General features: G+C 35.4%; 2 protein-coding genes across 2 annotated transcripts; one reads left to right on the plus strand and one right to left on the minus strand.

Annotated features, from left to right (window-relative positions):
* Nucleotides 1–1,024: 1,024 nt before the first annotated feature.
* LOC123669276 (sodium/potassium-transporting ATPase subunit beta-2-like) lies at nt 1,025–13,145 on the minus strand. The gene is made up of 6 exons (XM_045602888.1): nt 12,918–13,145; nt 7,545–7,802; nt 6,073–6,253; nt 2,967–3,078; nt 2,154–2,322; nt 1,025–1,353 (listed from the first exon to the last, which is right to left on the minus strand). Exons 1-6 carry the CDS (start codon nt 13,048–13,050, stop codon nt 1,250–1,252), a joined length of 957 nt encoding a protein of 318 aa, XP_045458844.1. The 5' UTR covers nt 13,051–13,145; the 3' UTR covers nt 1,025–1,249.
* Nucleotides 13,146–13,548: 403 nt separating this feature from the next.
* On the plus strand, nt 13,549–14,853 carry LOC123669279 (ER membrane protein complex subunit 5). The gene is made up of 4 exons (XM_045602890.1): nt 13,549–13,801; nt 13,884–13,936; nt 14,280–14,535; nt 14,811–14,853. Exons 1-3 carry the CDS (start codon nt 13,726–13,728, stop codon nt 14,499–14,501), a joined length of 351 nt encoding a protein of 116 aa, XP_045458846.1. The 5' UTR covers nt 13,549–13,725; the 3' UTR covers nt 14,502–14,535; nt 14,811–14,853.

The raw sequence follows: 14,853 nt of genomic DNA on the forward strand, positions 1-14,853 counted from the left end.
AACCGTTAATCGCAAACATATTTTATGGAAAATCCCTAAACTTTCTTTAAACCTGTATAATGAACAATGTATTAATATGAGTACCACACAATAAGGTTAGTTCACTGACATATTTTGCACGTCTCCATATAGTTTGACAATACGACAATATATTTTTCACCTCATATCAACTTCAGTTAGTAACTGCCTAAAAAGTTCACTGGATTTACACAAAAAAACCTGACACATGTTATGTTCTAAATTTTATATGCGACGAACACACAAACACAAAAGTATAATACATAAACTATAGCGTAAAATTTCCTAAGGACGGGTGGATTACGTGGGTTCAAAAACGAAACCATTTCAGTCAAATAAATTTAAAAATACCCTCCCTATTATTTAGGGCATACCTTAAAACTACAATATTAGACATAAGATTGAAACTCTAATTTAGTAAGAACTAAGCTAAGAGTAAGAACCAATATCGACCAGATATCAATTACTTAGACCAGATAATCATCTGATGTATAATTATACTCTATCCAACATTTAAATATTAGTAATTTTTTATTTTTATTTCTCAAGCAAATTCCATTTTCTGGTGCTATTTGCAACTTGCAAAAGATTGAAGAAAGTTTTAATTTATCTGGAAGATAAGTCACTAATAAGCTGTCAGAGATTAGGCCGTAAGTTCCTAGTGTAACAGATAGTGTTTTGATTAACAAAACTGCTATCAGAAGTTACTTATCTTTACAAGCTGGTGGTAAAATCGGCCCTAAACTTCTTAACGTAACTAATCTAGAAAAAATATTCATGTCTTTGATTATATTTTCGAACTAATATGATAATTTTTCATTTAGGAAATATTATTATTGCCTTATTATTTGAAATTCTATCCTTTGACATATTTTGACTACAATGAAATAAATGCTAAGTTCCAAGAGATTTCATGAGATTCTATTTATTGTCAATGGTCTACTCAAAAGACCACTTCTTGTCTTTCCAGTAGACCAAATTTAAGTTACTACTAAATTAATAGATACCATAGGTATTAAATATTTGTATTGAATTTGAATATACAAATTTTGGTCTTCTGGAAAGACCAAAGCACAAAGACATTCTATTACCATATCTGGTCATTCCAGTAGACCATACTTAAATCACTGGTACTTCAATAGTAACCATATACTATACTTTAAATTTATACTGTAATTGACTTTTTAAGCTTTGGTCTTTTGAAAGACCGAAAAACAAAGACAAAGAAGGTCTACTCAAGCATGAGCTCAAAGTGAACAACCCCAAGGCGGTCCTTTCTGTTGTACTGGATGTTCCTCGCCCATGCGCGACACTCAATGTTGATTACTATGCCAGCTGTAATAAACATTTATATTTATTAAATATTACAATTACAGTGTATTATTGGTTTGTGGCGATTCCACTTGGGTTCGATTCCCGCACATGACAAACATTTGTATTTGCCATTCAGATGTTTGCTGTGGTCTGGGTGTTTGTGCAGTACTTATGGGTCTCGCCACCATGAATCGGAAAGCACGTTAAAAGACGTCGGACCCGTTTGTAGACCTGATAGCGTGGTGGATTAAACTCTGATCCTTCTCCTACATGGGGAAAGAAGCCTACATAAGCCCAGCTGTGGGATATTACAGGCTGAGGCGAAATATTACATTCTTATAATTCCTTTGATGTTTATCACACAATGTATTTTTTTCAAGAAGTGAATTCGTTGAAATTATTCTTAAATCATAATTATCTGTATTATTTGGCCGGATATCACAGTATGCAATAATTTTGCTTCAGCGTTATGCCACCAGATAATATTATAATGTCATATATTTCCTACAAACAAATAAAAACCTCAATTTTCTCCGATTTCGAAATTAACCAAACCAATTTAAGAAAAAAAGAGGTTATCATTCGACTGTTTGATTTTTTTTTTGTGTAATACCTCATAACTCTTCACTGTTTGAAACCAAACAATAAAGTTTAAAGAAAGTTAATTAATGAATAATATCTATTATAAGGAGTCCCAGCTTTCTGCTCCGCGGGTTGTTGGTTCGATTCCTGCCTGAGTCTGGTAGTGTAATATTCGTATTTATATATGTATTAATATATTTCTAATTTAAAAAAAATATATAATTTCATCAAATACTCACTCTTAGGCCGTATAAGGTGCACAGCAACTAACGGACTCATATAACCTTCTGCATTGTTGTACGGATAGAAATAACCAGGAAAACCAGGGTACGGTATGTATCTTATGGGACCGATATTTTCCCTGTCAGCTGGAGTCTCCCCATGGCAGGATACCCACACCATATTTGCCTGGAAATATATATATATTTTTTAGCCTTTTGTTATGATATAATACAAATAAAAAGGAATTGCTAAATATGTTAGAATTCTGCTTGTAATCTGCTTGTAATTTGGGCATAGGCTTCTATCTCCATGTGGGAGAAGCGTTGCAGCTTAATCCAACACGCTGCTCCAATGCGAGTTGGCGGATTACGGATATGTTCCCTACTATGAGTAACGATCACTATCAGATATTTATGATAACAACCGGGACCAATGGCTTAACGTGCTCTACAAGGCACGGTGGGGATACCCACAAGGACAAACATCCAAACCCACAAACCATTGGTGTTTTAGGCGACTACACGCACACGGTACAAAACTCTTCTAGCCGAATTTGAATTTCGAACATATATTTCTTTGGGTACGTAGATGGTTTTGAAATACAGTTGGACCCCGTAGGTGGCTCTGCTATTGGTATCAATTTTGGTAACTGTATTCCGGGCAGGACAACGTGTGCCGGATCCGCTTGTATAAATATATGTAGCTTTGATCGAATGTGATTTTGGGATTAAAAGTAAGTAAGTGATAAAATATGTTATCCTGTATCTGGGAAAATTTCTTTCAACAGATACAATATTTCTTCAAAATAATTTGTTAAAAAAATAACATACATAATCACGATTGTAGTCGGTGATGTTCCTGATTTGTGATTGCAGGTCTTCGGGCATGTCTTCTGGCAGAGAACTAGTCTCGTTATAAAATTCCGGCCGCCATCCGTATATTCTGTAATCGAGTGAATATTATTAAAAAAAATTGTATATTAGCACTGTATACATCCTGATACACACATGAATGATATTTTAAGAAGAAAAAAACGAGATCACAAGAGTGAAGTAAAACTCGTGCACAATAGGCCTGCACTGTGTCTTAGATATACGAAACGTAACTGGCTATGAGAGAAAGAGAGAAAAAAATGTGTGCTCGCACCTCTCTCTCTTGCTCCTCAATCAGTCTCTGTTTGTTCCATTATTACGCAAAATTATAAAATCGGATGCGGTTCTCAGTTGTCGTTCTACTAGTCTAACTTAAGATCTGGCAGAGGATTCATCTCGATACATCCTCTAGAAATTAACATATAGTATAAAACAGTCGCTTCCCGCTGTCTGTATGCTTAGATCTTTAAAACTACCTAACAGATTTTGATGCGGTTTTCTTTAATAAATAGAGTGATTCCAGAGGAAGTTTTCGAGTTTGATGTTGTAAATAAACACATTTTTTGCGCTTACATTGCAAATATTTATATTATATTTTATATTTAGTATCAGCGTTGCACCCGTGCGAAGCCGAGGCGGGCTGCTAGTTATTACTATATTAACAATTTTCAACTAAGGTAGGGCACAGCAAGAAATATCCTGCTCAAAATCTTAGGGACGGCCCGACTGGGGAAGTACCTCGACTTTAAAATCACAGCTAAATAATACTGCTTTCAAATAGTGTTGTGCGCCTGTGGCGAGTAAGGTGACCAGAGCTTCCTGAGGAGGGGATTGGTGGGTAGTAGGGTTGGCACTGCGTTTGCGATGCTTGTAGTGTTGCAGACGTCTACACGCTACGGTAATATCTTACCATCAGGTGAGCCTTACGCTTGTTTGCCGACCTAGGTGTATAAAAAAAAAATAGCGAAATCGTAACGAAATCGAAGAAAATGGTGTTTTTTATTTGTCTCTAGTCCATTTATCTTAAAACAAAGACATCCACCGAGCCTGTCTGTTTGCCATCAGTTCAAAAAGTACTGAATGGATTTTAAAGCGGTTTTAACCAATTGAGATTTATGAAGAAGATTATACGCATAATTTCATTTGAGTAATTTCAACAACTGCTCGCTTTGAAATGCACAGGCCGAAGACGGGCAGCAGCGTCTTCGGTGCGACAAAGTCCGCCCTGCGGTCACCAACCCGCCTGCCCAGCGTGGTGACTATGGGCAAAACACATGAGTTTACGCCATTTTTGGAGCGAACTTATGGAGGCCTATGACCAGCAGTGGACTGTACTAGGCTGCAAGTGAAATTCAACAACTTGTATTCACTCAGCTTACTGGGCCGCGTGCAATCGTTGCATTTATTCCATACAATTTTCGTACGCCTAAAAACGAGTACATACATACATATATAATACTACATACATAATTATATTGCATTGAACATAATTTATACACAAATGCGCAATTTCGGAAGTAATGTTTTTACGTTTACAAATAATAATGTTAATTCACCCGTTGTGTATTTTTTAAGGGTGCAAAATGTTGCGTGATTTATGTATTACGGGTTGGTTCACGTCACGCTATCAAGCCCTAACTCGAGTTAATAGGACTAATATAAAAAGCAAACGAGCAACTTTGTAGACTCGTATTGATTTTAATTGACTAAATTTTTAGCGTTAAAAAAATATTTAAAATTTTCATTGACCTAATCAACAGAATTCGTAGCTCTTTACGGTCAGTCTAATTTAATTTAAAAAAAAACACACTATAAAGTTTAAACTAGATATTTCGTTTTTATCTGCAATATCCAAGCCCCCTGAAGATTTATTGAAATCATCTTCAAAGTTCCAAGCTATACACGTGGACAAAGAACACAGTCCATAAAACCTTTTTTACCGACTTCCAAAAAAGGAGGAGGTTCTCAATTCGACTGTATTTTTTTATGTATGTTACATCAGAACTTTTGACCGTGTGGACCGATTTCGAAAATTTTTTTTTTTTTAATCGAAAGGTGATGTGTGTCAATTGGTCCCATTTAAATTTATTTGAGATCTAACAACAACTTTTCGAGTTATATAATACTGCGTAATAATGCGTTTTTACTTGACGCTTTTTTCGTCGACCTACGTTGTATTATACCGCATAACTTTCTACTGGATGTACCGATTTTGATATTTTTTTTTTTGTTGGAAAGGAGATATCCCTAGTTTAGTACTATGATAAGGAAACCAGGATCTGATGATGGGATCCCAGAGAAATCGAGAGAAACTCTTGAAAATCCGCAATAACTTTTTACTGGGTATACCGATTTTGATAATTCTTTTTTGTTGGAAAGAAGACATCCCTAGTTTAATACCATGATAAGGAAACCAGGATCTGATGATGGGATCCCAGAGAAATCGAGGGAAACTCTTGAAAATCCGCAATAACTTTTTACTGAGTGTACCGATTTTAATAATTTTTAACGCGTAGTTACTTGACAATTTTTTCGTCGATCTACGTTGTATTACTCGTGGATGTAATTGAAGTCAGTTTTTTTTCGTTTGCGAGCAAACACTATTATCGCCTTTAATTTTTTTTTTTTTTATACAACTCGGTCGGCAAACAAGCGTACGGCTCATCTGACGGTAAGCAATTACCGTAGTCTATCGACGCCTGCAACACCAGAAGCATCGCAAGCGCGTTGCCGACCCAAACTTACCCCCACGAGCTCTGGTTAACCTTACCACAGAAAGACAACACTGTTTGAGAGGTTTTTGGTTAAGTTTTTCTGAAAGGTTGAAGTACTGAAAGGTTGCACCAGACACTCCGCCACAAGACTCGACGAATTTCAACCACCGGAGCAGACGGGGTTTCGAAATGGCTACAACACCGTAGACCACATTAATACTGTTCGGTCGATAATGGATGTCCTGGATCGTCTGCAGGGGTGTCAAATCGACTGGCGGTATATCGATGTACTGAAATGTATGTACCACACGGCGACGATGTAATTTTAATAACCCAATAATTGCACTTACTTGTTAAGCTTCAAAAAGATGCAAGGCGCGGACTTGTGGTAGTTGAAGTGGTTTTCCTCAATACAAGGTTCCCAACCGCGGATGTCCACATCGCACACCTGGCCGGGACCAGGTGGATTCTTAAAGCCACAGTTGAAAATATTCTGACCGGTACCGGCAGTCTGACCCTTCTTTTTATAGTCTACAATTAGATATATATTTGCTATAGTTGATAGAACACTACTTGAGTAAAAGAAAAGATATCATCATTACAGCCCATACAGTCCACTGCTGGACATAGGCCTCCACAAGTTTACGCCAAAAATAACGTGAACTCATGTGTTTTGCCCATAGTCACCACGCTGGGCAGGCGGGTTGGTGACCGCAGGGCTGGCTTTGTCGCACCGAAGACGCTGCTGCCCGTCTTCGGCCTGTGTATTTCAAAGCCAGCAGTTGGATGGTTATCCCGCCACCGGTCGGCTTTTTAAGTTCCAAGGTGGTAGCGGAACTGTGTTATCCCTTAGTCGCCTCTTACGAGACCCACGGGAAGAGAGGGGGTGGCCATATTCTTTAGTACCGTAGCCACACAGTAAAAGAAAAGATATAACTATGTTTTAATCATCACTATTCAGTACGGCTTTCCGAACGGATGAAAACGGATATCGCCTTACATCCTTGTATACGTCACTTCCATATATATGTCGGTTGATTGCACTACTTGTTACAATATACGAGTACATAGTTCACTAAAATATCTATTATTTAAGAGTTACATCCTTGTATACGTCACTTCCATATATATGTCGGTTGATTGCACTACTTGTTACAATATACGAGTACATAGTTCACTAAAATATCTATTATTTAAGAGTTATACGTCAAGATACATAACACTAAATGTTCTTTTTTAATTTTCGTTTTACATTTTTTTTTTTTTTTTTGAAAAAGTAGACGAAAAAAATAATGAATATAACTATAATTTCATTATAATTTAGTTTTTCTTAAAAAAAACTTCAAATAATGTTAGAATATTATTCCCCCCAATCCCAGTGTGACGTTTTGTTTTTATTTTTTTATGTTTTTAAACTTGTTACGAAACGCTCTACGCCGGGATTTGCTGACCGGACTGCTTTGAAACATTCCCACGTCTCGCATCGGTAGCCGGAGGTTGTTACGAAACTTTCCCACCATGGCATCGCACCTGAGCACCGTGTGAAACGACCCAACATGAAGAACCCAAAACAACCCGATGCTCCGACTGAGCGATCTTTAATTTTAAGTCACTCTTGTTTCTCACATCGAACAATTGTCACGTGTAATTAATTCATTAATTATAATTTAGTATAATAAATTGAATTTTAAATAAATCTTTGCTTTTTTTTGCAACCTTCGGCTGTCGCTTTTATAATTAACTGCCTATACATTAGGTTAAATTACCTACAATATTTACTTTTGTATAATCATTGCAATAAGAGATATAGGTGAAAACATACCTGACAAAAATTCTATAAGCTGATCCTCCCAATACTTGTAGCTCTCATAACCAGTTCCTTTGTACCAGATGAGCGTACTCCGTACATCAGGGGGCAGAGGCCTGAATCCTAGACCTGGGCTTGATCCGATTAAACTGTAGTCCTGCTGCAGCCTTGGAACACGAGGGTTGATGAAGTGCTGGAGAAACGTCGCCAGGCAGATGAAGAACAGAGACGCCAGGACTGAGTAGAATATAAAGTAGAATAGCAGAAGTTTACCTAGAGGAAGAAATGAGAAGAATAAGTATATTATGAATACAGCTGTACAGCTTGTGACAGTATTGCGTATGTGTTTGCGTGTAAACGTATGAGTGTGTGAGTGCGCGTACGTATGCGTGGCCACGTGCGACTGCGCCTGTGTGCCTGCGCTCGTGCGTAAGCCAGTTCGTGTACGTGTGCGTTTGCGTGGCGGGGCAAGTGCGGGTGCGTAAGTGTGCGTCTGTCATTGTAGTACAATGTGTGCGTCTGTCTGTTTCATCACTTCAGCCTATAGGCTATATAGGCTTTCTGATGCGTAAATCTGGTTAAAACTATGTTAAGATTTTAATATGTTTTTATTTAAATTGCTGCAACTTGTAGCCATTAACAAAAATTACTTTTAATAGCAAATGCCTTTTTTCAAACATCATGTATTGCTTATCTGCATGATGACGCATGATAATGAGCGCTCATCAAAGCAGTAGGATACCTACTACAACTACAAGCGATTTTGTTTGTAACTAAAATTGATAAGTCTATAACTGACTAGTACAGTTTTCTTTCATGTGTTATTTATTTCTTTGTTTTAATTTTCCTTTTTTTTTTTTTTTTTTTTTTTTTTTTACGATATATTATGATAAAGAGTTGACTTACATCAAATAATGTCGCTACATGTACGCGGCGGTTACGGGTTATCTTGTAATCCCTACTTAATACTATAAACGCTTAAGGTCTTCAATCTGTTAAGCTGCTTTATTATATAAAAATGATTATAGACAAAACATAAATTGTATACAGGGTTTATTGATATTACTTTGAACGATTGGCAATTATAATTAATTTATGAAATGTAATTTATAATTATTTTTAAATTTTAAACGACTTCAAAAAATAGGAGGATCTTAATTCAATTGTAATTTTATTTACGTGTTACCTCATAACTTTTAACTGGGTGTTACAAATTTTGATGATTCTTTATTTCATCAAAACCCGATGCTTGTTGTGATCAAGATTTGGAGAGTACTTTTAGCGTTATTCCTAAAACAATGCGTATTTAATTGACTATTTTTGCGACTACCTATCCTTAAAATGTTCTCATTTTATTACTTGTTGATGTTACAGAAGTCGGTTTTTTTTAAACAATAATTAGGTTAAGCGTCATTCAACACTTGTAATGCGTAGTCTGTGCTGTGTGGCTCCGGCACTAAAGAATTTAGGCACCCCCTCTCTTCCCGTGGGTGTCGTAAGAGGCGACTAAGGGATAACAAGGTTCCACAACCATCTTGGAACTTAAGAAGCCGACCGATGGCGGGATAACCATCCAACTGCTGGCTTTGAAATACACAGGCCGAAGACGGGCAGCAGCGTCTTTGGTGCGACAAAGCCAGTACTGCGGTCACCAACCCGCCTGCCCAGCGTGGTGACTATGGCAAAACACATGAGTTCACGTTATTTTTGACGTAAACTTGTGGAGGCCTATGTCCAGCAGTGGACTGTATAGGCTGTAATGATGAATGCGTAGTCTATATGGGAGTGAGAGATGACATCTGAGGGATGGTCAATGAGGTATACCAAACACAATGAAAATCGACCTAACGCGAAGTTTGTTAAGATATTTTTAAGTACATATAGGCTGAAGTGCATCTGTTATAGGTGAAGTACAGAAGTCCAAGTTATATACAAACAATTTCGCATGAAGAAACTTTAATTAAAGAAGGTTATTTACATCGCAAAGACAATTTAAATTGCTGAGTGCGCGGTAATCTGAAATTTAATGTGACCACGTGATAAACGTCGGCTTTTGATTAAATTAAAAATCATCAAAATCGGTACACCCAGTAAATAGTTATGCGGATTTTCGAGTTTCCCTCAATTTGTTTGGGATCCCATCATCAGATCCTGTTTCCTTATCATGGTACCAAACTAGGGATATCTCGTTTTCAACAAAAAAATAATTATCAAAATCGGTTCATAAACGACGGAGTTCTCCTATATATATATATATGTCGAAGTAACCTCCTCCTTTTTTGAAGTCGGTTAAAAAAGACATAAAAATCACAATAAAGCCTATCAACTGTAACAAAATATACTTTAATACTTAACGCCGTCACGGTTTAATAGTAGCCTTACTAAACTGGTCAATTGTCAGAATAGGGCTTCAGGATTAGGGCTGCTATGACTTGATTCCCGAGCCAATGCGGATATACTTTTAGTCAATAATTAATAGACTCTTAAGGCTTCATCTCAAGGTCAATTTGATACACCTTTAGTTAAATTGTAACTTGATACCAAATATTTGTATGAAAGCTAAAAACTTTTTTTATAACTAGGTTGGCAAACAAGCTTACGGTTCACCTGATGGTAAGCGATTATCGTAGCTTATAGACGCCTACAACACCAGAAGCATCGGTAGAGCGTTGCCGATCCTATCCCCAATTTCCCCCAGGAGCTCTGGTCACCTCACTCACCAAAAGGAACACAACACTGCTTGAAAACAGTATTATTTAGCTGTGACCTCCTGAAGGTCGAGGTACTTCCCTAGTCGGGCTGCTCCATATAATGAGCAGGAATTTTGGAATTTTTCTGCTGTGTCCTACCTCAGTTAAATGTTTAAATTACATACGTGGTCATTGGCTTGGTTAGGCAACAATTTTTAAGAGAATAACTGTGGAGTTATCCGTCACGGCTGCAGGAACTACATTATGATTCAATTGTATTTAGCTATTCTTAACAATTCTTAATTGATTTTATAAAAAATATTTCACGGGGTAAAATGATGCTAGAAGTTTATTCAAAAACTACTTGAATAACAATAATTTTTTCCTATTACCCAAATATCCATAATATGTATACAGAACATACAAACTGATAAACTCATATCCATAAGAGGTCACACAGATATCAAACTTATCAACTTTCTTCAAGTTATGATAAATATGATCCTTAATAAACAAAAATTTGTTTTAATACTTTAAAAATAGGTATTATAATATAAAATTACGATGTTCTGCATTAAGACATTACTCACAAATTAATTGGGGCAAAACTTTTTTAAATAGTTAGAATTTTTATCTTCATAGCTTTCATATTCTCTTTAGATAATTATTTCATAATAAACATTATAATACCATAATTATGTGTATTTTGCTATTTAATGTTTTATATGTTATTAATATAAGACACTGCGGTGGCACAGCGGTCACAGCCATGGATTGTACCTGTTGCGCTGACGGTTGCGGGTTCGATCCTCGCAAATGTCAAACATTTGTATTGGCCATACAGATGTTTGCCGTGGTCTGGGTGTTTGTGCAGTCTTAGTGGGTCTCACTCCCGTGCCTCGGAGAGCACGTTAAGCCGTCGGTCCCGGTTGTTATCATGTACCTGATAGCGAACGATGCTCATAGTAGGGAATATATCCGCCAACCCGCATTGAAGCATTGATCATTGAAGATTAAGCTCTGATCCTTCTCTTACATGGGGAAAGAGGCCTATCCCCAGTAGTGTGATATTACAGGCTGAAGCGACTAATATAAGTAGAAATTATATTAACAAATTAGTTAAACATAATTTTGTTTGCTCGCAAACGAAAAAAAAAACCGACTTCAATTAGATCGACGAGTAAAACAATGTAGATGGACGAAAAAATAGTCAAGTAACTACGCGTTATTAAAGATTACTCAGAGTAGTTATCAGATCTCGATAAAATTTATATGTGAACACATGATAAACATCAGCTTTCGATTAAATTAAAAATGATCAAAATCGGTACACCCAGTAAAAAGTAATTGCGGATTTTCGAGAGTTTTCCTCGATTTCTCTGGGATACCATCATGAGATCCTCATTTCCTTATTATGGTACTAAACTAGGGACTACTCTTTCCAACAAAAAAAGAATTGTCAAAATCGGTACATCCAGTAGAAAGTTACGTGGTATAATACAACGTAGGTCGACGAAAAAAGCGTCAAGTAAAAACGCATTATTAGATATAACTCGAAAAGTAGTTGTTAGATCTCAAATAAATTTAAATGGGACCAATTGACACACACCACCTTTCGATTAGAAAAAATTTGTCGAAATCGGTCCACCCGGTCAAAAGTTCTGATGTAACATACATAAAAAAAATTTAAAAAAAATACAGTTGAATTGAGAACCTCCTCCTTTTTGGGAAGTCGGTTGAAAACAGGTGGATATTGATGTATAAATGCTTTTTGTTTTTTTTTTTTTTTTTTGTTTTTACCCAAATGTGCAAGGTTTTATAGGATATTTTAATATGTCATACAAAATAATGTACTAAAATAATGTAATGTGATGTATCAGATAAAATAATTTTTATATATCATATAGCTACTTAAAACAATAGAAATATTTGATTAATTATTACATTTTATATTCGTAGCAGTGACCCACAATGGCTTTGTATGGTTTTGGTGGGTGTTAAATAATAATTAATAAATTTAAAAATATATGTAGCAAACAAAAAGTAAAACAAGTTTTATTTTATTACAGAGGTGGATTCAACAGCAAATAAAAATTTGGTTACTGTGTTATATGTTACACATATGTTAACGCCCCCTTAATCCCCCCCGTTATAACTTAGGGGTATGAAAAATAGATGTTGGCCGGTTCTCAGACCTACCTGATATGCACACAAAATTTCATGAAAATCGGTCCAGCTATTTCGGAGGAGTATTTTAACTAACATTGTGACACGAGAATTTCATATATATGAAATATTGTATGGACGGGTTTAATTATTTAAATAACATTTAAAAAAAACAATGACAGTCAGAATTTTTAAGCAAATCGTTTTAATACTCTGTCCTAAAGAGTGGTATCTTATATACTAGTTTTTTTTTTTTTTTTTAAATAACTAACCACTTTTTTTAAATAACTAACCACTTTTTTTAAATAACTAACCGTTTATTTAATATATTTTATAATTGATTTAAAGATAATTTAAATAAACTAATTAATATTTATGTTTTATAAACTCTTTTTACCAATTTCTAAAACTTTTAAAAAGCCACGCCCTGCTTTTCATCAAGCGTTCGCTGTTTTTATGACTATTATTACTACTTTATATTAAAAGACTTGTATAAATGTACCATTTAAAAGTAAATTTATATATTACTAACCCCAACTTTCAGGAGTTCTTCCCATAAATGCTCCCGATTCTTCATTATAAAAGAAATCTGAAAACTTTTGTTTTGTCGTTTTCTTTAGAGGTTTAGTGTCTAATTCGAATTCTTGTATATTGCGAGTTGGCATTTTCGACTTCCTTTAACTACTATTAATTTATAAAATTTTATTTAACTAATACTAAAACAATGAAACACAACCGCCTCTAAAGTCTAAATCTACACACAACCAACACACAACAGAGACGTGCGTAACCATAGAGTAAAAATATTCAAAAATCACTCTTTGAAGTCTTTGACAATAATTTACTTTTTTGTCAGCGAAAAGAGGTATCCTTTTTTACAAATTTTGAAAACATTTATTTCGAAGCTTTACAATATTATAAATATTTACAATGCCCAATTAAAGAACTAGAATGGGAAACATCTGTCTATGCTTGAAAATCTGTCACTACTTACCTGTACAAATATATAAGAACGAAACTTACAGATTCAAACTAGGCTGTATGCATTATAGTCCTTTGCCTTTCCCCATTGAGGATAAATTTTAAAACAACAACAATCACCTGTACAAAACTACAAAGTATTATTATGCTCTGTGCTACTCACTAGCTAGCTACATATATACTAATCTGTGCTACTCACTATCATTGTCAATTTTAATAGGATATTTCGTTCTTTCATGTTGAATATTATTTATTTAGTCAATTTCTATTACAAATTTTGTATCTCCAATAATCTTACCGTGATATAAACATAATTTTCTTATATAGGTTAAATAATCAATTTAAAAAAATATACAGAAATGGCCTCAGTTCATAAAATTATAGTCATAGTTGGCTTCATATCGCTGTTTCATTCTGCGTTCTCAGCTGCACAACGTTTGTATAAATTAATTTTTGATAATAACATACAGCTTAATGAAGAAAATTTTAAAGAAATTAATAAAATGCAATTTTACAGATCGTACATATCTTCGGATAACATCTCAAGAGTTCACAACCCTGCCTCTAGATGTAAGGAGAAATATATTTTATATCCATACATATCGAACTTGTGTATTTTGTATTGCCTAAATATCCAAGTTACTAAATTTGAACAGTGTTATTCATAGTTTCATTCACGAAATTGTGATTTATTTAACACCTTCACTGTTTGGCTGGCCCATATCAGCCCTCCGTGATGCTTACGATTGGTGCTTACTGTAAAAACACCATCTTTTTCTCTGATGCAGAATCTGGGGTGATTGTACAAGTTCTACCCATCAAAATAAATAATTTCAAACTGCCCTTGCACCCGATGAAAGTTTTTAATGTATTTACTGCAGCTAGTACTAAAATTTTATTTTTTTTATTACAGATAGTAATCCAGGCTGTAGTAAGCTTATTCGCTGTAATGTGGGGTGTTCTAAATGTGTCTGGTAAACTCCGTGAAATCCCAGCAGCGGCAGAATTAAATGCAGTAAAATGGGAGACTCAACGTAACCTGCCTTCTTTCTATATCTTCAATCACAGAGGAAGAGCTTTGGCATACAACTTTGTTCCAACACCAAGTAAAGGGGACTTAGAGAATCTAGAATAATTAGTGTTATTTATGTAAGTGCTAGGAAAAAGTGGTTATGATGTACAATATAGGTAGATTTTTTTATCAGAGGTTAATTTTTTGTTAAACCCCGCTGTAACCTTTAAGGTTAGAGTAACGCTTGGCTCCGGCGCTGCGGGAAGTGCAGCCCTTCCGCCCTTGCGTGCGAAAGCACTCTCACTCTTGCTCGCAGTATGGAGCATGAGTACACTTACCGCAGCACCGGAATTAAGGTAAAGTCAGAAATAACAAAAATTTAACCTCCGATAAAAAAATCTACCTATATTGTACATCATAGCCGGAAAATTGGTTTTGAATTGATATATTAATTTATTAAACAAATGATTATTTA

Source organism: Melitaea cinxia, chromosome 3 (assembly GCF_905220565.1).
Source record: "Melitaea cinxia chromosome 3, ilMelCinx1.1, whole genome shotgun sequence".
In the NCBI taxonomy this organism is placed as follows: Eukaryota; Metazoa; Arthropoda; class Insecta; order Lepidoptera; family Nymphalidae; genus Melitaea; species Melitaea cinxia.

What these genes read in the sequence shown, in the direction of transcription:
- LOC123669279 (XM_045602890.1), top strand. Translation starts at nt 13,726, where the DNA reads ATGGCCTCAGTTCATAAAATTATAGTCATAGTTGGCTTCATATCGCTG. An exon ending in TGCGTTCTCAGCTGCACAAC is followed by an intron (nt 13,802 to 13,883) that starts GTTTGTATAAAT and finishes GCAATTTTACAG; the next exon opens with ATCGTACATATCTTCGGATA. An exon ending in TCACAACCCTGCCTCTAGAT is followed by an intron (nt 13,937 to 14,279) that starts GTAAGGAGAAAT and finishes TTTTTATTACAG; the next exon opens with ATAGTAATCCAGGCTGTAGT.
- LOC123669276 (XM_045602888.1), bottom strand. Translation starts at nt 13,050, where the DNA reads ATGCCAACTCGCAATATACAAGAATTCGAATTAGACACTAAACCTCTA. An exon ending in AAGAACTCCTGAAAGTTGGG is followed by an intron (nt 7,803 to 12,917) that starts GTTAGTAATATA and finishes TTCTTCCTCTAG; the next exon opens with GTAAACTTCTGCTATTCTAC. An exon ending in GCACCTTATACGGCCTAAGA is followed by an intron (nt 1,354 to 2,153) that starts GTGAGTATTTGA and finishes TGTTTATTACAG; the next exon opens with CTGGCATAGTAATCAACATT.